The sequence below is a fragment of the Rhinolophus ferrumequinum genome, chromosome 8 (assembly GCF_004115265.2).
Source record: "Rhinolophus ferrumequinum isolate MPI-CBG mRhiFer1 chromosome 8, mRhiFer1_v1.p, whole genome shotgun sequence".
Lineage (NCBI taxonomy): Eukaryota > Metazoa > Chordata > Mammalia > Chiroptera > Rhinolophidae > Rhinolophus > Rhinolophus ferrumequinum.
Genome location: NC_046291.1, coordinates 90,287,434 through 90,308,206, shown reverse-complemented (window position 1 = coordinate 90,308,206; position 20,773 = coordinate 90,287,434). Strand labels below are relative to the sequence as shown.

The window sequence follows — 20,773 nt, the reverse complement described above, 5'->3', positions numbered from 1 at the left end:
TCTCAAACAAACTAACTTTATACCTCAAGGAACTAGGAAAAAAACTAAGTCCAAAGTTAGCAGAAAGAAGAAATAAAAAGATGTGGAAATTAATGAACTATAAGCTAGAAAAAATAGATAAAAATCAACAAAACTAAGACCTTGTTTTTGAAAAGATGAACAAAATTGAGAACCTTTAGCTAGACTAAGAAAAAAAAGACAAAATAACTAAATAAAATAAAAAACAAAAGGAGAAATTCCAACTGGTACAACAGAAATACAAAGGATCATAAGAGACTATTATATGCCAACAAACTGGATGACTCAGAATAAATAAACTCCTAAAAACAATCTACAAAGACTGGATCATGAAGAAATAGAAAATCTGACAGGCTGAAAATGAGTAAGGAGATTGAATCAGAAATTTAAAATCTCCCAACAAAGAAAAAGCCCAGGACTGAATGGTTTCCACTGATGAATTCTACAACAAAACATTTAAAGAATTCATGCCAGTCCTTTTCCAACTATTCCAAGAAATTGAACAGAACACTTCCAAGCTCATTTTATGAGGCCAGCATTAACTTGATACCAAAGATAAGGACACTGCAAGAAAAGAAAATTATAGGCCAATATTCCTGATGAACATAGATGTAAAAATCCTCAACAGAATACTAGCAAACTGAATTCAGCAGCACATTAAAAGGATCCTACACCATGCTCAAGTGGGATTTATCTCTAAAATGCAAGGATGGTTCAATGTATACAAACCAATAAATGTGATATACTACATTAACAAAATAAAGGATAAAAATCATATGACCATCTCAATAGATACAGAAAAAATCATTTGAAAAAATTTAACATCCTGATACAAAACTCTCAAGAAATTAGGTATAGAAGGAATATACCTCAACACAATACAGGCCATATATGACAAGTGCACATGTAACATCATACTATATAGTACAAAGCTGAAAACTTTTCATTTAATGTCAGGACAAGACAAGTAGGCCCACTCTTGACACTTCTGGTCAACACAGTACTAGAAGTCTTCGCCAGAGCAATCAAACAAGAAAAAGAAATAAAAGGCATCCAAATTGGAAAAGAAGTAAAACTGTCGCTAGTTGCAGATGACATAATCTTATACATATGGAAAACTCTAAAGACTCCACCAAAAACCTCTTTAAACTAAGAAGCTAATTCAGTAAAGTTACAGGATACAAAAATCAATATACAAAAATCAGTTGTAGTTCCATATACTGACAATGAACTATCTGAAAAAGAAATTTTTAAAAACCCCATTCAGAATACCATCAAAAAGAATAAAATACTTAGGAATAAATTTAACCAAGGAGGTGAAAGGTCTGCACACTGAAAACTATGAAACATTGATGAGAGAAATTGAAGAAAACACAAATAAATGGAAAGTTTTCCGTATTCATGGATTAGAATTAAATGTTCATACTACCCAAAGAGACCTATAGATTCAAAGCAATCTCTATCAAAAATGACATTTTTCACTAATAGAGAAAATAATCTTAAGATTTGTATGGAACCACAAAAGACCCCGAAAAGCTAAAAGCAAAAAGCAATCTTGAACAAGTACAAAACGGGAGTCATCACACTTACTGATTTCAAACTGTATTACAAAGCTATGTTAATCGAAATAGTATGGTACTGGCATAAAAACAGACACATAGACTAATGGAGCAGAATAGAGAGCCCAGAAATAAACCTACATGTATAAGGTCAACTAATCTTTGACAAAGATGCCAAGAATACACAATAGGGAAAGGACAGCCTCTTCAATAAATGGTGCAGGGAAAACTGGATATCCTCATGCACAAGAATGAAATTGGACCTTTATGTTACACCATACACAAAAATCAACTCAAAATGAATTAAAGGCTTAAATGTAATACCCGAAACAATATAACTCCTACAGGAAAACAGGAAAAATCTCCTTGACATTGGTCTTGACAATTTTTTGGATTTGACACCAAAAGTGTCAAATTTTTTGGATTTTTTTTGGATTTGACACCAAAAGTACGGGCAACAAAAACAAGTGGGACTACATCAATCTAAAAAGTTTTTGCACAGCAAAGGAAACAATGAATACTAAAAGACAGCCTATGGAATAGAAGAAAATATTTGTAAACCCTGTCTCTGATAAGGGTATATATGTATATATACACATATACATACCAGGGGTGCCAAATAAATGTATACAAGTGGACACTTTGATCACCGTTGCTCAAGCAGTAGTTCGCCATAATCAGAAGTGTCTGGATGCTGATGGCAACCACTTTGAGCACCTCTTGTAATTGCAGAAGTCACACATGACTTGTATTCATCTTTTGTCATTGGTATATATTGAGTATTACAATTTTAATAGTTTTTTCCTTTGTTAAAATGTGTATACTTTTTTTTGGCACCGTGTGTGTGTGTGTGTGTGTGTGTATTATATATATGATAATATCCAAAAATATAAGGAACTCATAAAACTCAATAGTAAAAAGCAATCCAATTAAAAAATGGGCAAAGGACTTTAATAGACATTTTCCTGAAGAAGACATATAAATGGCCAACCGGTACATGAAAAGATGCTCAACATCATTAATCACGGTGGTTAGGATGATTTATTATCATACCGGTCAGGATGACTATTATCAAAAAGTCAAAAGATAGTAAGTGTTGGCAAGGAAGTGGAAAAAGGGATCCCTTTTTGTGTTGTATGCTGTTGATGGGAATGTAACGAAGCCTCTCCTCCATCTTTGCTCGCTCTCTGCTCTCTCTCTCCCATCTCCGGAGTAACTACTATGTGCTAAACACTCTTAAGAGTATAACTATGATTAAGACGTGGTCCCCACCACAGATGGCTTACAGTCTGGTTTACAATGGTGTGTGTGTGTGTGTGTGTGTGTGTGTGTGTGTGTGTGGCAGGTGAAAGGTGCACTCACCCAGGACAGGACACAGGGCAGCAAGAGATGGGGTGCAGAAGTGGCCCAGCCATGCTGGGGCCCCTGCCCAGGAGGCAGACACCACTTTTGGAGGGGAAGCCAGGCAGGGCTTCATGGCATCTGCTGGTCCTTGAAGAACCCCAAATGCTATACAGCCTCAGAGCAAAACCCAACCACCAAAAGGAGAAAAGACAAAGAGACCCAGACTTTGAATGCTGTCTATGTTTAACCCCAGACTTAGCAGCGTGATGTGGGAAGGAACTATTTGGGGCTGGCTCTCGAGGCTCATTGCTCAGAACCCAACTGGGTATTTGCTTCCTTTTGAGGAGCTGAGATGGAGGCAACTGCAGCAGAGGGAAACCACGGGCAGAGCTGGGACATGGGACTGGTCCCAGCTTTGCCCGGAACAGAGCAATCAAACAAGAAAAATGGGACATGGAAGCATCACTGAGCCTCTCTCTGAGTGGCTTCTCTAACACCTGATTCTCTCTGAGCTCCACGCAGCCCGGTAGTCTAGGAATCTATTAGAAGTCCCAGACTTACAGTCCTGAGGGGCGCTGCTTTCAGCCGCAGGATGGATGGAAACGAAACATAAAGCACCTCTAAAGCACTTCTCGCCACCAAAATTCTCTCCTTAGGACAGGAACTCTCCAGGTTGTAACATATCCTGATGCATTGGTGTGTACATCAATATTCCTGGTAGCATTATTCATAATACCCCAAAGTGGACACAACCCCCAGGGGCGCTCTTTCCTCTGCAGTTCTGATCTAGAAACAGCCACTGTGGACTGGGTCAAATCATAGCCATGACCGTCACTGACTCGCTGCGTGCTTTTGAGCCTTAGTCCCCTCACCTTTAAAATGGGGACACCAGTCGTACCTTTCTCCCTTGTACCTTTTTAGCCTTGTCCTTTTACATTTATATTTGTTACATATGATTTTATTCTGTATATAACACTATAGTGCACAAATTGTAGCATTTATATTTGTTTATATATGATTTATTATAAGGATGAAATAGGTTGTTGTAAGGATGAAATAAGTTAATACTTGTAAGTGTTCAGAGCCATCTTTTCTGACCAGTGCGTGTGTGACTGTACATGCCTGTGTGTGCGCGCGCCTGTGTGTGCTGTTCTCTGAGGTGCTTCCTGGGCAGTGGTCACGTCTCAAAATTCTTCTGCCCTCCCAGTGTCCAGCACAAGGCCAGCACAAGGGCAGGACAGGTGGCACAAGTCCTGGAGGCCCCGGAGGCCCAGCAGAGCCCCTGATGCCCATCCATGTGGCCTGAAGGTGAGAGAGTGACAAATCCTGGCTGGGCCCTGGCTCCTCGGTGGTTCTATTTACAGATCTGGGGAAGGGAGGGGAAGGGATCAAATTGCAGCTGGGTGGGCCGAGGCCTGCAGTCTGCACACAGGCCTGCCCAACTCTCCCTCCCAAGCTTCCTGCAAAACAACCATGGAGGCTCCGGCGTGCAGGAGTGGGCACAAACCACAGGGGCCCCTGGGGTCTCTGCGCAGGCTCACCGGTCCTCTCCCACTTCCCGGCAGAGCCACGGCGTGAGCTGTTTGTGGTTGGGAGCCATGTCTGACCCACAGGCCTGCCTGCCAACTCCTGCCTGCTCTCAGGCAGGCCACTGACGGTGGGCAATCACAACACGGATAGCCCTGTGGCCTCTTCTGCACAGGCAGCAGACAACCCTTCACTCAAGTCGCTGGAGCAGGCCATGGCCACGAAGGGGTCACCGTGAGGTCGATGTGGGTGGGAGCAGAGGGTGGCTGGCTGTTGCGTCCTGCAGCTATATGGGGAAGGGGTGGCCTGCAGGCCACCTGGGTTGCCTCCCACCCGCTCCCAGGCAGAGGCTGCCTAAGCTAACCTTGCTGGCCCAGGCTGGCCTCAGGCACTGAGAGAGCAATATGGCACGGTTCTCGTCCTCACATGACCCAGTTATCTTCAAACTTTATTTTTAAGTTTTATCAGGTCAGTTAAATTAAATTTGGGGAGGGGGACACATTCCTATTTCTGCTGTCTTTATTTATAAACTAAATGTATTTAAAGTGTTATATGTGCACTATAACATTATATATAAAATAAATCATATAAAAACAAATCCAAATGTAAAGGGATAAGGCTAAAATTTAAATACAAGTAGAAGCTCTAAGTTGTCTTAATCCCTGGGGGGTTTACACCCACCCTGGAGACCTGTGCCCAGAGGGAGTGCCAGGCGCAACACGAAATTGAACAAGGTCTCCAGAGAAGACAGCACTGATTTCAGATGGGGGAGCTGGGCAGTTTCCTGCAGGACGTGGGCCTGAGCTGAGCCTTGAAGGCATGAGAGTGAACCCACAAAAAGCATTCCAGAAAGAGGGGCCGGGAGGCTGGAAACGGCAGTGTGCAGCGACCCACCAACAGCTCACGTGCCTGGGGCAAACTAATCATGTGGCCACAGCCCGCACCAGGGACTTAGCAAGCCATAAATGAAAACACAAATTCTTGCACAGAACTCTTTTTCTAAGCCTAAAAAGTGTAGACATGGAAGTACGGACGTGAGAGGCTGAAACTCTGCGTTCTATCCTGATCATTTCCTCACCTGGAGACACCACAAGTCCCATCTGCTCTAGCCTCATCTGTGAAATGAGAATGCCAATAGCTGCTCAGCTGCCCTCAGTGGGTAGGGTAGTTGAGGGCTGCACACACTGGGGCATTGTTTTGTGGTTGGGGACTTCTCTGGAAGTCCTTGCCTGGTGGCTTTGGCTCCCAGGCTCATCCGCCTTCCCCGCCGTCCTGTCAGCTTTGGGAGGGCTGAGACCACCGTGTGGTGTTCCATGGCTGTACATCTGGCACCCAGCACCATCCTGGCACATTGCAGGGGTTCCATGCATATTTCTGACTGAAGGCACACATCACCGGAACTTAAAACTTCAAAACTTACTCTATCCTTTGGGGGCAGAAATCCTGCCGAAATGCAGTGCATATTTCAAGAGAAGGCAGTCAAAATCTCACCAAGATCCCAGCGATCACCCTGAGCTGCAAGAGGGGATGTTCTTGGGTCTTGTCTTGGGTTCTGTTTTTATAGAACCTGTTTAGAAGTTTATATCCTCCCTTGTTGTCAGGACATTTATCACAGCTGTCTGACTGCTTGCCGCTTAAAGCCCCAACCCCTCCCCCAGGTCCTGCTAATCTACTGTGGACAAGAAACACAGATAATCCACAGAATGGGAGAAAACTTTGGAAAATCACATATCTGATAAGGGACTTGTTTCTAAATATATAAAGAACTCTTGCAATTCAATATTAAAAAGACAACCTATATAAAAATGGGCAAAGGACTTGAATAGACATTTCTCCAAAGAAGACAAATTGTCAATAAACACATGAAAAGTTGTTCAACATTATTAGCCCTCAGAGAAATGCAAATTAAAACCATGAGATACCACTTCACACCCACTAGGGCACTATAATCAAAAAGAGAGATAATCGCAAGTGTTGGTGAGGATGTAGAGAAATCGGAACTCTCATCCACTGCTAGTGGAAATGTAAAATGGTACAGCCACTGTGGAAAGGAGTCTGGCAGTGCCTCAAAGGGTTAAACACAGAGTTGCTATGTGACTCAGCAATTCCACTCCTAGGTGTTTACCCAAGAGAAATGAAAACATATGTCCACACAAAAATGTGTACACCAGTATTGCTAGTGGCATTATTCATAAAAGCCCAAAGTGGGAACAAGCCAATGTCCATCAGCGCATGAATGGATGAACAAAATGTGGTGTATCCATGCAATGGAATAAGATTCAGCAATAAAAAGAAATGAAGTGCTGATACATGTTATAATATGGATGAACCTAGAAAACATGATGCTGGCAGTCTCCTGCCCCAGCAACTTCTATGCTGGCATCTTGAATAAACTTACTCTCCTCAAAAAAAAAGAAAGAAAAAAGAAAACATTATGCTAGGTGACAAAAAGGCAGTCTCAAAAGGCCACATATTGTTTGATTCCATTTATATGAAATGTCCAGAATAGGCAAGTCCATAGATGGAGGGAGGGGTTGTCCGGGGAAAATGAGGAGTAACTGCTCCTTGGTACAGGGTTTCTTTTTGGAGTGATGAAAGTGTTCTAACATTGATTGTGGTGATGGTTGTACAGCTTTGTGAATATACTAAAAACCACTGGATTATATACTTCAAATGGGTGAATTATAACAAAAAGTTTGTTATGGCAAAAAGGAAATTGAAATACTGTAGCCTGTTATTAACATGTGTAAACTAAGAGTAAAAGTGCGTTGAGTGAATTTCAGGACTCTTCACGAGCTTAATGCATGGATTTTGTGGTATCAATGTTGGTGGTTCTGTAACCTTCCAAAGTTATTTTCTAGTTGTTTTCCACATATTTGAGGCTTCTAAGCCCCGTGACCTCCATTAAAGTGAGGCTGATGTAATTGACACCCGTAACTGTTGTATGGGAGATGGTAGCATAGGCTAAACAGTCCTCTGGGCTGCTGAGTGGGCCCTGAAACTTCTGCTCACACAGCTACTTCTGTGCAGTCCACCCTCACAAGCACACAGCTATTCCAGGGCCACATGGGAAGGCTTGCGGGGAAGGGTGCCGAAGTCTGAGGCCCACGCTACCCGCTTCCAGGATGGGTCAGCAAACAAGGCAGATGTGTTCTGGTGAGAGGTAGCAGGGAGGCCTCATCTGCTGTTTACCCAAGTCGGGAGGGTTTACATAAGGACATGCAGCTGGAAACCAGCACACAGCTGCAAAGCTGCTAGGTGGGGCCGTAGGTCTGATTCATTCCGCTTTCCCCACCAAACTCATCGCCTCCTTATTAAGCAGCGAATCAGTGCCTGAGAGCCATCGTTGGTCAGTGGGATCTTGCCCATCCAGGCCAGGATGGCTCCCCGCAATGCTGCCACAGACTGTGGGCTCGGGAAAACACCTGGATGTTCTGGATTTACTCAGCATCAGTTGCCTTGTAAACTGCGAGGCAGGCCAGCAAGAACACTGGCTCGGAGGCAGCTGGGGTCATATTGCAGCCCCCCACTTCTTAGATGGGTGGCCTCACCAAGGCACTACCTCTCTGAGTCTGTTTCCTCCTCTGTACAATGGAGTGATGTTACTTTAATGAGCTGTAATGAGGATGACGTGAGATAAGCCAAGTGCCATGGTCTGAACCTAGTCATTTCACTCCTTTTTCCTTTTGTTTCTCTATGCCTAAAAATTTTTTAAAAACCTTTTGTCTGTGTAAAGCAGAAATAGGTGCACCTAAATCAATACATGGTGTTCTCTGCTGCATGGAAAAACATACTCTAAAATGTTCTAAAAACTTGCCGAGATAATGGCCTGGACATATGCACACACTTCCCGCCAAGACAACTGGAGGAAATGACTTGCTGCTGTCTGGGACTCGGGGTGGGAAGAGGGGACGGTGGGACAGGTAGGGGGATATAGCACAGAGAGGCAAGTAGCCAGTGGTCGGGCTCCAGGGTGGTTTGGAATTGGCTGTGGGCTCCCTGAGCCCTCTAGGGACTGCCAGTTCCAACATTCGGCTCCTTGCCAATGACGCTCCTTAGGCCATTGGGGTCCCCAGGACACCCTTCCTCGCCAGGATTCCCAGCTCCTGGATCAAACCCACACCAGCGACCTCTGTACCTCCACACCCCTCGAGAACAGACAACCCCTTATCCACTGACAGTATTTCTCTCTTTCCTGTCTGTCTCTCCAGACGCCAAGCTTCGCCCAGGCAGAAACTGAGTTGCACTCACTTTTGCAGCCTCAGTTCCCAGCCCAGTACCTGGCAACCATTAGGTCAAACTGGAGCTGCACTGGAGTCATCTGGAGGGCTTCTTTCAATGTATTTCTGGGCTCCCTCCCTGGAACCTCCGATGCTGCGTTGAACCACACTTTGAAAACCACTGCAGTAGACAGATGCTCAGTAAAGCTGTGTGCGAGGAGTGAACGTATTAACCAATCACCTGCATGCAAGAACCACTCCAGATGAGACTTTTTGCCTGGGTGGCTTCCCTCAGGCCTCTCCCCGTGCACCCTCTTAAGGCCACCCCGACCTTCAGGAGCCCCAGCATCAGTGCTCTCTCCCTGTGCTCCTCTAGGTCATGAGGGTCAGAGCTGGGTCTTTCTGGTGAGCAGAAGGCAGGCAGGGCCACGGCGGCCTTGCTCACTGAGCCAATAGGCAATGCTCCCACAGCCCCTCCCTCCGTGTGCATGGATCACCACACCCACTGCAGGCCGAGGGAGAAGAGGCTGGGACACCACACACCACACAAACCCTGCGGACCCAGGAGCGCCCAACACCCCAACTAAGGAGATCTTCACCGAGGACCAAGTTTCCTGGATGACCAAACTCCACATGGCCCGACTCCACATCCAGGACTCTTTCACAACCACAATTTGACAGCTGTGCCTGGAAGACCTGCTCATTGGAACGAGGCATTACCCACAGACATCACACAGGCAGAGTGGTGGGCAGTGCTGGTTGGGAGAGGGAAGGCCGAAGGCCCAGTGGTCAGCACCAAGGCCAGGGGCCTGAAGCGTGGTTCCCGTGCTGCACAACCTGGGGGTTGCAGGGAACATCATTTACTTCGTGATCCATGTGAATCAACCCTCTGGAGTTGTGCAGTGCACACAGCCTGTGCAGTTTTATGCAATAATTGGTCCTGACAACCCTCATCCAAAACATGTCCTCATTCATCATTCCCTGCATACCTACTAGTATGTACCTGGCATGGAGCAAGGAACTAGGGCTATGCAGGTGGCCAGAAGGTGGCCTGTCCTCTTGGGGCTCTTAGGGGAAAGGCTGGCTACACACTGCAGCAATGAGGGCAGGCCGAGGGCAGTGGGAGCCTGGGAACAGTGGCTGGCCTCCGGCCAGTGGGGTCAGGGAGCTGGCATGTGGGGGCAGCTCGTTCCCTCTGGGCTGGTTAATCCAGCCAGGCTGGAGGCTACCAGGCAGCAGCAACTGATTCTGCAGCCTCAGTGTCTGGGGCTAGGTGGCTTCTTGCTTTCCAGGGACACTTGGAGCTGTAAACCCTGGGGACAGATGGGTCTTGTGGGCTGTGGCTGCCTCCCCCGCCCCCGCCGTGGTGTAGGTTTGCAGAATCAGGAGTGGAGGCCCTGCTCCTGAGCAGGGGGAGACATGGGGGCAGGGAAAGGGGCGGAGGCAGCCAAGACACACAGGGGCAGCTGCAGGGGCTTCTGCCAAGGAACTCTGCCTGCCTCACGTGGTCTGATTTCTGGGCTTGAGGCAGCATGCTTCCTCTGCTTTGCCCAGCTGCTGAGCCAGCTTTTCCAGGAAGTCTTTGAGGGGGAAAGGAAGGCCCTTCCCTGACCCTCAGTGGCCTCTGAACTCCTAGGGTCACTGGATGCCAGCCTCTACGCTCACTGCTGTGTGGGAGGATCAGGCGACTCTTTCCCAATCATGACCAGCTCTGCCACAGGCCAGCTCCATGCAGAACTCTGACTTTGTAAGAGTCCCCGAGAGCTCAAAAGGCTGCTCCAGCAGCCCCAGGAGCACCTCCTGGCTTCCTCTGGGGCCCTCAGTCTGGGATTCACTCTGCACTCTGCCACTTTACCACTGACTACACACCGCTTCACTTGTCTGTCCCCCACCAGGCTAGGGACCACTTCTTACTCAGTTCCATGTCCCCGGCACTTAGCCTGGGCCTGGCTAAGTAGGTACTCAATTAACATTTGTGGCTTGAAAGACTTCACTGCTAGACTCTGCCTGAGGGCAGGGTGTGCTTGCGAGTCCCGGCCTTTCTCGCCAGAACCTAGCTCGGCCAGTCCTGTACTCAGTGGTGATTAAATACTACTAGTTTCTAATTCCTATTGCAGCCTGGCCATAGTGTTACATCTGGCCAGGCATTTCCTTACTTGATAAACTCAGTAACACGGAAGACTAATGCACGGATGTGTTTAAACACTGCAAATAAATAGAAAAACACACAGAGACTCGCAGCTCTGTCCAGAGTGGAAAATCAAACACCATATCTGAGGCACATCAGAGTATAGCCTGGTCGTGGGTACCCACGGAAGGAGTGGCTCCAGGCCCATGGGCATCTGAGCCAGGGGGTAGGAGCTATTCAAAGGGGTCTGCCCACTCTCCATTAGACAGGGGTGTCCACAGGCAGGGGCGGCCCAGCTGTGGCCACTGGTAGATGGCCTCCTGAGCCTTTCCCAACTGAGGTCTGTCTCGTCTGAGGGCTCGTCTGTGGCCACCCTGCCCAGGCCCCATGCTTTTTCAAAGGTCATAGACTTAATCTTTTTTGCCTGGCAAGTCCCTTCCCTCCAATTGATGAATTTCAAGATCCAGCAGAAAGGCCACCTCCTCTGTGAAGCCCTCATCCTACCTTGTCTTCGAAGCGGGATTAATCCCCCCTCCTCTGGTCCCATTGGGTCTCTGTAGCACAGGTAACAGGATGGAACTAGAGTACTAGGATGGTGCCAGATACTTTCCCTTAGCGGTCCAAGAGGTGGATGGTGGGGGGTGGTTCCTAGCCCCCATAATCTCCATCACCACTCCCCACGTGCTAATGTTAATATTGAAACTAATAACTTTTGATATGAATAATTCACATTTCCCAGCCAGGTAAAATGAATTACAGCTTCTGTATAATCTTTCCCATTTTATGGATCTGAAATGAACAGTGTAAGTAAAAATCAGGCCATTTGCTATGCAAATAGAAGCCAGGCGGCTTTCAGGGAAGTCCCCTAGTTCTCCCTTCCATGTAGAAATCCTTGGCCTCCCCAGGGCTGTGAAGGTCCGCCTTGCCCACAGAGAGGCAGTTGGCAAGTCACATCCCAGCACCCCACAAGCATCTGGCACATGGCACATCTGCACTTATGAGTCACATGAAGAGCAGTTACTGTGAAGCGAGGCCAGACACACCACAGAGAGATCCTGACTGGACTTGTACACTCGGGGTTTGACATATAGAAAACTATCATTACTTCCATTTTACAGATGGGAAAACTGAGGCCCAGTGAGGCCTTCTTTAAGGCCCCAAAGTTAGCTCTGGCCCTAGTCCCATGCAGTCCATGCATTTAAGCTGCCTCCAGAGTGGTGAGGGCAGGCACTTCATTGCTCTGAGCATGTGCAATAACAGCTGGTCACCTGGTCCCCATGGGGCTCTCGGGTGCTCTGCTCCCTTCCTCTCAGCTTTCCCTCTGTCTTACTATCTGCACGAACCCATACTTTCCAGCCTCTCATTCTCAGGATGTTTCTATGAATCTAGCGCCACCCTCTCTCCTAGATTCCAAACCATGGCCGCACAGGCCCCAGTACCCCCATCCCTCTGAAGCTGAGGGGTCCAGGAGGCAAGAAGAGCCTTCACCTCAGTCCTCCTGCCAACCCCAGTGCCCACAACTGACCTGAGGGGAGACAAAATAGAGGATGCTGGTCTCAAATCAGGGTTTAATAGCCGGGTTACAGCCATACACATCTTAATTGGTACATTTCTATTTTCTCTGTGGTATGTTCCCTTTCTGATGGACACTCACAAACATTTTACTGTTACATTTCTTGTAATGCTGCCTGGAATCATTATTTAGACATCATAAAAAAATCATTATATTTTTAAAAGGAAGGCTGAGAAGTTCCTACAAAAGAGACTGCAAAAAGCTTGGGCACACACACAAATACACACATACAAGCCGATCCTTACACAATACACATACGTGCGAGTTTGGTCTGACAGAAAAGAAAAGTTTATTACCACACTGTTTTTGCAAAATAGGAGTGAATAATTCATAGGGCTTTTTACAAACATCTAGATTTTCTAATCATTCTAGAGAAATCTGGTTCGATTACTTACAGCAGCAGTTCTGTGATAAACCAACCCAGAAATGGTTACCAATAAATAAAATTTACAATTCCCAATAGGCCTGCCTTCCACAGAAATGAATCATAAACTTTCACATCTGTTTTCTTTAACACACCAGATCCTCCAATGCCATGGCTCTCACCAACGGACAGCTCTGTGCGTGATAAATCCTTGAACCCTTTACTTTGAAAAGGCTCCTGACTTAATGTGTAGATGATAATATTTCCCCTTTTATTTTGGCAAGAACTTAATTATATTGCGCTCTTTGCCACCAGTCCCAAAACAGCAGCACCTGAAATGAGGCCACGCAGCTCTGGTTCTTGGATCCCGCAGACGACAGGGTACCTGTGAGCCAGGCCAGCGGCTAGCAGGGCTGGTGGGAGGAGCCCGCATGCTCCCATGCCATCTGGGATCTGTGCCCTAACCAGACTTACCAACAACAGGCTGGCACAACGTCTGGCCGACGCAAGGGTCTGAAGCACCAGTCCTTGACATCTCCACTGTGATCCGGGCCACAACTTCTTGCCTGGGTCTCCCTCAGACCTGTGGGCAGCTTGACTTTAGTTTTGAAAGCAGGACTCCAGCTGACCCTCTGAAAGCGAGGGACCTGCCAGGGGCTTGGCCAGCCGGCGGCGCCCCCTCAGCCTACACGCCAGCTCCTGGCCACAGAACTGGTCCGGGAGTGGTGACTGATGATCGGTTACAGAGCACACTGTGAGAGAGCAGTTCTGGCTCGACACTTCCTGTTTGGGGAAGAAACCTCCCTGGTGATAATTAGTGGCTCAGACTCAAGTCTCTTTGCTACAGGAACTAAGGCAGGACAGCCAGCAGAACCCAGGATGCATAAAAATGAATAAATGTCATCCATGGCAGGGCAGACTGCCTCACCATGGAGGGGGGGGAGAGGGAGAGGAAGGGAGAGAGAGAGAGAGAGAGAGAGAGAGAGAGAGAGAGAGAGAGAGAGAGAGAGAGAGAAGGTGCGTTTATGCTTCAGGATACAAAGCCAAACATAATGGCTGCAGAAAGTGGCAATTTATCAATTGCTATGGGAGTAATTTATTGCAATCACTGTGGCTGTCACTGGCTTAGTGATAATTCTCCACATTTTGTGCCAACAAAGGCTTTCTGATCGTCTTTACTTGCTAGTCAGCGCCCACAGTGCGGAGAAAGACAGACAGAAGGACCCACAGACAGAAGACAGCACTGTCACAGAGCAAAGCATGGACGGGCGTGTGCCTGCCTGCCGCAGAGGGCTTTCCCAGTTGACTGGAGATCACACTGACAGCACAAAGGGACGCCAGAGGTTTGGAGGCTTCTGTACCATTGAAGTAAATCATGCCAAGTCTAGTCTTAGGACAAGTATATTTGATTGTTTCCAACTTGTTTGAACACTGGTGGGGCTGGCCCGGTGGCTCAGGTGGTTGGAGCTCTGTGCTCCTAACGCCGAAGGCTGCAGGTTCGATTCCCACATGGGCCAGTGAGCTCTCAACCACAAGGTTACCGGTTCAACTCCTCGACTCCCACAAGGGATGGTGGGCAGCACCCCCTGCAACTAAGATTGAACATGGCACTTTGAGCTGAGCTGCGGCTGAGCTCCTGGATGGCTCAGTTGGTTGGAGCGTGGGCTTTCAACTACAAGGTTGCAGGTTCGACTCCCGCAACGGATGGTGGGCTGTGCCCCCTGCAACTAGAAAACGGCAACTGGACCTGGAGCGGAGCTGCACCCTCCACAATTAAGATTGAAAGGACAACTTGACTTGGAAAAAGTCCTGGAAGGACACACTGTTCTCCAATAACCTTGAATTCACCGTTCCCTGTTCCCCTTCTCCAATAAAAAAGAAAGCAAGAAAGAAAACTGGTGATCTTGGAAAACGTTAGCTCTGAGTAACCCTGGTCATTTGTTAACCAGAATATATACCACAGGCTCCAGGCAGCTTTACTCTGTTATTACCACGATAGAACAGGGCCCGTATGGTTCTCTGACTACAAGTTGTGGCCCTTATGTCTTGTCCCTTCCGCTACAGACAAAACCTCCTTTGGGCAGGGATCTTTGTGAATCTCCTTGGAGTCCAGCAGTGTCCAGAATGTACAGACTGACACTCTCCTCCTTAGCTCATCTTCCACTCCCCCTCCTTCCAGTCCTAGCTGCTCCCCACTTCTGCCAATGCTGTTACCTCCACCTGAAGTCTTCACATCCTCCTGGCCATCCAAATCCCGCTTCCTTGACGAGCCAGCCTGAGCCCTTGGGCACCTAGGCCCCTTGCCTAGGCCCCTAGGCCTCTAGCCCCACAACCATCTCTCCTTGCTCGGAATTCAGAGAAGCAGCTGTGTTTATTAGTGGATCTAGTTAGACAGACCTGGGCATGAATTCAGGTTCAGCCATGAACCTGAGGTGTGAACTTGGGCAGGATACTTTCTATTGTGATGGTTAAGTCAAACAGTGAATGTGAAAGCCCCCAAACCCACACCTTAGAACTACTCTTGCATATTTCCTGTGCTCTGCTCTGGGCCTGGACTCTTCTCTCTGCTGCCTGGTGGTGTTCGGTATCATCACTCAGCTTCCCAATTAGACTCTAAACCCCTGGAGGGCCGGGACCTGTGTGCCCTCCACCCGTGTATACACACAGCCCCACACAGTGTGCTCTGCTCATTGGGAGGTCCGTAGATGCCTGTTGGGCCAACAGGGCTCCGGCGGTGAACACCAGATCACTCACTGTTCCTGTCACTGTTTCTGGGTGGTCTAATCCCCTTGGAGAAGCTGAGCTGTCAGGAAACCACACTTCCTTATGAAAGCAAACCTTCCAGGCACGAGTGGACAGGAACTCCAAGAGCATACCCATGGTTCCTGGAGGGGTCCAGGTCAGCTCTGATTCCCTGTCCCCTGGGGTTCTCAGTGGGCTCTTAGCTGCACCCTGAGGTCCCCCCAATCTTGGAAAGCCCCTCACCACACACAGCCATGCCAGATCGGAATATTCAAAAAGAGTTGTAGCAAAGGTTACAGGCCGACAAAAAGCAGCCATGCCTGATCTCACAAGAGCAGAGCATTGTCAGGTCTCCAACCTGCAGGAAGGCCAGAAGAGCGGGGTTTTCTCGATGGAAGCACCCCAACTCCCATCACAACCTTTGGCTGCCTGGGCTCAGCACCATGCTGTTTCCTGCCCTTCCAGTTCAGGGTGCCACCATATTTCTGGCCGTCCTGGAGCCTTTCCATGGACAAGCCACAGAGGTCCTCGTCACACCTCCTGCGGCTGCTCAGCCCCACACCCAGGCGGTGGTTGATTTGCCTGACAATGGTGACTGACACCCCACCCCCTCCACAGTACCTAATGCATTACTAACCCATGTACAGGCCTGGCTGGCCATCCAGAAAGCAACAGCATAGGCCCCTCGTACGCCAAAAGGCCACTCATGACTCTTCAGGCCCTGCATTTGCTCATGCTGTCTCTGGCAGACTATACCTGGAGGGCCCACCTCATAGTCACCTGCCGTTCCTTTGACATCCTCCAGCTATGTGCCCTGAGTGATTCACCTTCAGGGGGACCCTCACTCTGACTGCAGGGCATGCTGTCACCCTCCCAAGCCAACAGTAAAAGCACAAGCCTACCCTCCCCACAGCCCGACAGCCACACCACAAACATCACACGTTAGAGTAACAGGAAGGGTCATTCCATCACAGACGCCAGCACGCTGGCTTTGGGAAACTTGCTATCCACATGTGCACTGAGCCGGCCCACCCCACCACGGAAAGCTTAGGAGGCCCATTTGCCTGTCCCCAAATTCCTTTACATTTCCCTGTGACTGATTGTATAATCTTGAGGCTATTATTTTTTACAGTTTCATTTCCTTATCTGATAGCTCCAGGAAGCTTAAAAATGTGTTGTTTGCTTAGATCCCACCTGGCTCTCATGAAGCAGAAGAAGGAGACAAGAATAAGTTATTGCCTGATTGCAGGACAATTAGTGCTCACCTGTAACATGTTCACCCGAGGTGATAATGGTGATTTATGAGGACAGACTGATTAGGAAGAGTTGAGCATTAGCTAATTCTCCAGTGACAGTGTTCCACACCTGAGGAAGAGGGACACATGCTGCCCTGGGGTGAAGTGACAATTCAGGAGTTCCTGGTCCCACATGTATTAGCAGTTACCAATCCAGCCCTGACAGCAGGCACAGTGGTCAGTACCTCCAACTGAGGAGGAAGCCTTCTCTGGTTTTGCACCCTGGCTCATGTTAGCTGTGGGACCTGGGCCTCAGGGAGGCCAAGTTCCTTCACTTGTATTCAGAAACAAACGCAGGGCATGGGCTATTGCAGGGTTATAAATGACAACTGACACGCATCCTGCCAGAAGTAGGACTCAGCTAGCTCTTGAGTGCCTGGAACGAAGTTGGCGCTCAGTAAATGTTTGTTGAATGAATAAATGATGAGGCAGAATTTGAACAAGCATATGTAGTCAGAGTTTAGGAGCCTCAAGTTTGGGGTTGAAAGAATGGATTAGAGTCTCACGTGTTCTCAGGAAAGTTACACGGTTGGGAGAACAACATTATTTACCTCTTAAGAGTCAGAAGGGGGCGGCCAGTTAGCTCAGTTGGTTAGAGCACGTGCTCTTAACAACAAGGTTGCCAGTTCGATTCCCGCATGGGACGGTGGGCTGCACCCCCTGCAATTAGATTGAAGGACAATGACTTGACCTGGAGCTGATGGATCCTGGAAAAAACACACTGTTACCCAATAAATTTTTTTTAAAAATTCATTAAAAAAAAAAGTCAGAAGGTTCAAATGTGCTCATACATATCACATGCTTGGCCCAGGGCTTGGCATGTGGGAAGCTGAGTGTTCAGTCATGACGGTCACTTTGGGTGTGATGGGAGTGGTGCCCATGGCACGCCGAGGATGTGCGGGGCTAACATGCAGAGGCCTGGGATCAGTAGCAGGTCAGGTCGCACAGGCAGGTGGGCCCAGGTGGAGAGGAGAAGGTGAGACTCCTGCAGCCCAGTGTGTGAAAACCACTTAGAATGGCCCATCCCCAGCCCTCTCCGAGTTCTGTCATCTCCAGTCTCCTGGAATGGGATGGGGTTGGTGAGGGTAGGATAAGAGCGGAAAAAAGAGGCCCTCACCCCTCCAACCCCTAGGAGGGAGGAAAAGAGACAGCCTGGCCTGGCTGTAGGTTTTTATAATTGCTTCACCTGGCAAGCTTCCTTTTTTAAATCAAGAGGCCTGTTCCTGGTCCAGATGCTAGCAAGCAATGTCATGGAGTGCTTAACGTATGCAGCTCAGACCGCCCAGCCCAGGAAGACCTGGCCACTATGCTCGGTGGGGAGGGCAAAAGGGGGTGGATCCAGCCTGAGCTGGGGCCCAGGGAGCCTGGGTATCGCTGCCCAGCCTGCCCCGTCACCAGGTTACCTAAATATCACCCCAGCCTGCCCAGGGTTTATGAAACAGGAGGCACAGACTTGTCCCAGTGTGCGAGTCATAGCCTAGGACACTGAGCAGGCAGTCCTGAGGCTGGGCCTGAGGCCAGCTCTGCAACAGAGAAGGGGACCATGGAGGCCACTCTGTGGGCTTTAGTTACCTTCTCTAGTGAACTGAGGGGTTCGTACTAGGAAAGAATGAGTCTGGAAAGTCCCCAGCGGATTAACACTCACACCCTGGGGGGAGGGATCTGATATTTATTGCGTCCTAAAAATTGAGCACTTCACACAATTGATCCTCCAGGCAGGTATTATAGTCCGTTTTATAGGGATAACAGGCGCAAAGCCCTTAGCAAGCTTTTATAGACGAAGAAACGGGTTCAGAGAGCTGAGGAGTCAGCCAAGGTCACAAGGCAAAGAGCTGTGGGGATGCAGACTGGGGTCCATCTAACTCCAAAGCCAGGTGTTGTTCCCTACAGTCAGTCAGTTCAGCACCTCCCTCCTCCACCGCTTAGGTGTGCAGTTCCCGACTGCAGTCATTCACTTTCACTTTTTAACTACCTGGAGCCCTGCCCAATACTCTAATAAGTCCAAGAAGGGAAGAGCCTTGGGGCAAGGACTGGAAACATGAACAGAAGAGGGATTCACCAGTGTCACACCCCCAGGCTGGAGAGATGTGGTCCCAGCATGACCAGGCCAGGTCCTGAGGAGCTGAGCAGGCTTGGGAGTGGCTGTCAAACCCCCTAGCTCCGTGACGGCTCAGAGGCCAGCGTCACCCTATGCCAACTCCAGGCCTTCCTCCCAGGTTTCCTGGCGGAGGCCACCTGTCCACCATTCAAGGCCTCCTTCAGGAAACCTTTTCTACCCCAGTGACGCCCCCCGCCCCCCACTAAGTCCACTCATTTACCAGGGGAGTGATTAAGCACCTGCTCCACGCCAGCCCCTCTGCAGGCCACTGGGGATAGAGATGGACACAGAGGAGAGAAGACAAGACCCAGGCCGCCAGGTACTCCTGGCTGGATGCCAGGCGAGGAGGGCTCCACTCTGCAGACTCGGATGCCATCTGCTGTGGGTGGGACCCAGGTGACTGGAGGGGCACATCCAAGTGAGACCCTTTGGTCTTGTGGATGTTCTTGCCCCCAGCACTTGCATTCTTTGGGCAACCACAATCCTTTGAGAATTTGGGCCTCTTTCCCACTAGTAGGTTCCTTCGGGCTCCCAAGTCAGACAAATCTGTGCACAAATCTTCTCCTGCGACTTGCTACCTGTATACCTTTGCAAAATGCCAATGCTATCTGACGCTCAGTTTCTCCACCTTTAACTAGATAATAATGGTGTCTTCCGGTCCTGATTAATTGGAATATTGTGTGCAAAACAAGTTGCCTGGCACAGATAAGTAAATGTGCCCGCTACGTATTAATTATATCTCTGCACTCTGATCGACAGAAATACTTCTCTCGGGTTATTTCCAGAACCCCCACTTATGGAGCCTGTCTCAGAAGCGGCCTTGGACACCTGGGAGGCCTCTTGGTGCCCTCTGCCAACGCGGCAGCGAGAACTGCCTTAATTTTCCTCGCGGGTTCCGCTTCTAGCTCCTGAACAACCTATTAGCTTAGCGTACCCTTCCCTTTACCCAGAGCGACTCAAATTCCAACCACACCTCTTTAGGCAGCCTGCCCCAAATTTCGGGTAAATAGGCAGAAGTAAGTTGGCCAGGAGAGAGCTCGGCGGGGCAGAGGCCCGCACAGCCTTTCCCCGACCAAGGTCGTGCGACCCCGCCCCTGCCGGGCGGGAGCTGCGAGGCTCCGCGAGGCAGACCCAGCCCACGGCTCCCCGCCCTCCCGGACACCGGCCGGCACAGGGGACCGGCACAGGGGACCTGTGAGCTAGGCGGGTCTGCGCAAGGGACGCTCGGGCTCATCGCCGGGCTCCGACGCCAGCTCCCCCCGAGTCCAGCTCCCCCCAGTCCCGCCCCCGGCCCTGCCCACCCCGGCGGCGCACGCGGCTTTCGTCCCTGGGGAAGGAAGACGCGCGGAGTTGGGACGAAGGACTCTCTGCCGCCGGGTGCACGTGGCTGTGTACCAGCCGCCGTGGTCGCCTGCAGACGTGTGGCGGCGCCTGGCTGCCGCACGGCAATGGCACAAGGGGGCAACGGGGCAAGGCGCAGCCCACTGACCCGCAGCGACCCAGGGGAAGGATCACTCACCTCTCTGGACCCGCGGCGGCTGCAGGTTCCGCGTCGGAGGCAGCGGCCAACTCCGAGGCTCCTCCTCCTGCCCCCGCGCCCCGCCCGCCTGCCCGGCTGCCCGCGGGGCCCGCCCTGCGGGGGAGGTGGCCGCCCGCCAGGCTGCTGCTGCTTATCCGGGTCTGCCACCTCCCCTCAGGCGGCAATCGCAAAGCCACAGGGTCCTCTATCCCCGCCGGGCCCTGCAGCCGGAGGCAGCATCAATAACCCACGACCCTTTATCCTTGGCCCATGATTCGGAGTCAGTCCCGCAGCTCCCTGATCTGCGCCCGTCACCCCACGGTTAACGTGCACAGAGCTCCGGGACCGCCTCTTGGTCAGGACAAGGAAGGACTGGAGGCCAGGGT

At 49.6% G+C, this 20,773-nt stretch overlaps 1 protein-coding gene across 3 annotated transcripts in view; it reads right to left on the bottom strand.

The window, feature by feature from the left end:
* Positions 1 to 20,534, bottom strand: part of STEAP3 (STEAP3 metalloreductase) — a 41,565-nt gene extending 21,031 nt beyond the window's left edge. The window contains exons 1-2 of one of the 3 annotated variants that reach the window (XM_033112332.1): positions 20,388 to 20,471; positions 13,208 to 13,316 (exon numbers count right to left, since the gene is read on the bottom strand). In XM_033112332.1, coding sequence (XP_032968223.1) covers positions 13,208 to 13,268 — 61 coding nt within the window. In that variant the 5' untranslated portion in view covers positions 13,269 to 13,316; positions 20,388 to 20,471. Of the gene's footprint in view, positions 1 to 13,207; positions 13,481 to 20,387 lie in introns of those variants that run through there. The other 2 variants (XM_033112333.1, XM_033112331.1) reach the window with 2 other exon arrangements.
* Between the last annotated feature and the right edge of the window lie 239 nt (positions 20,535 to 20,773).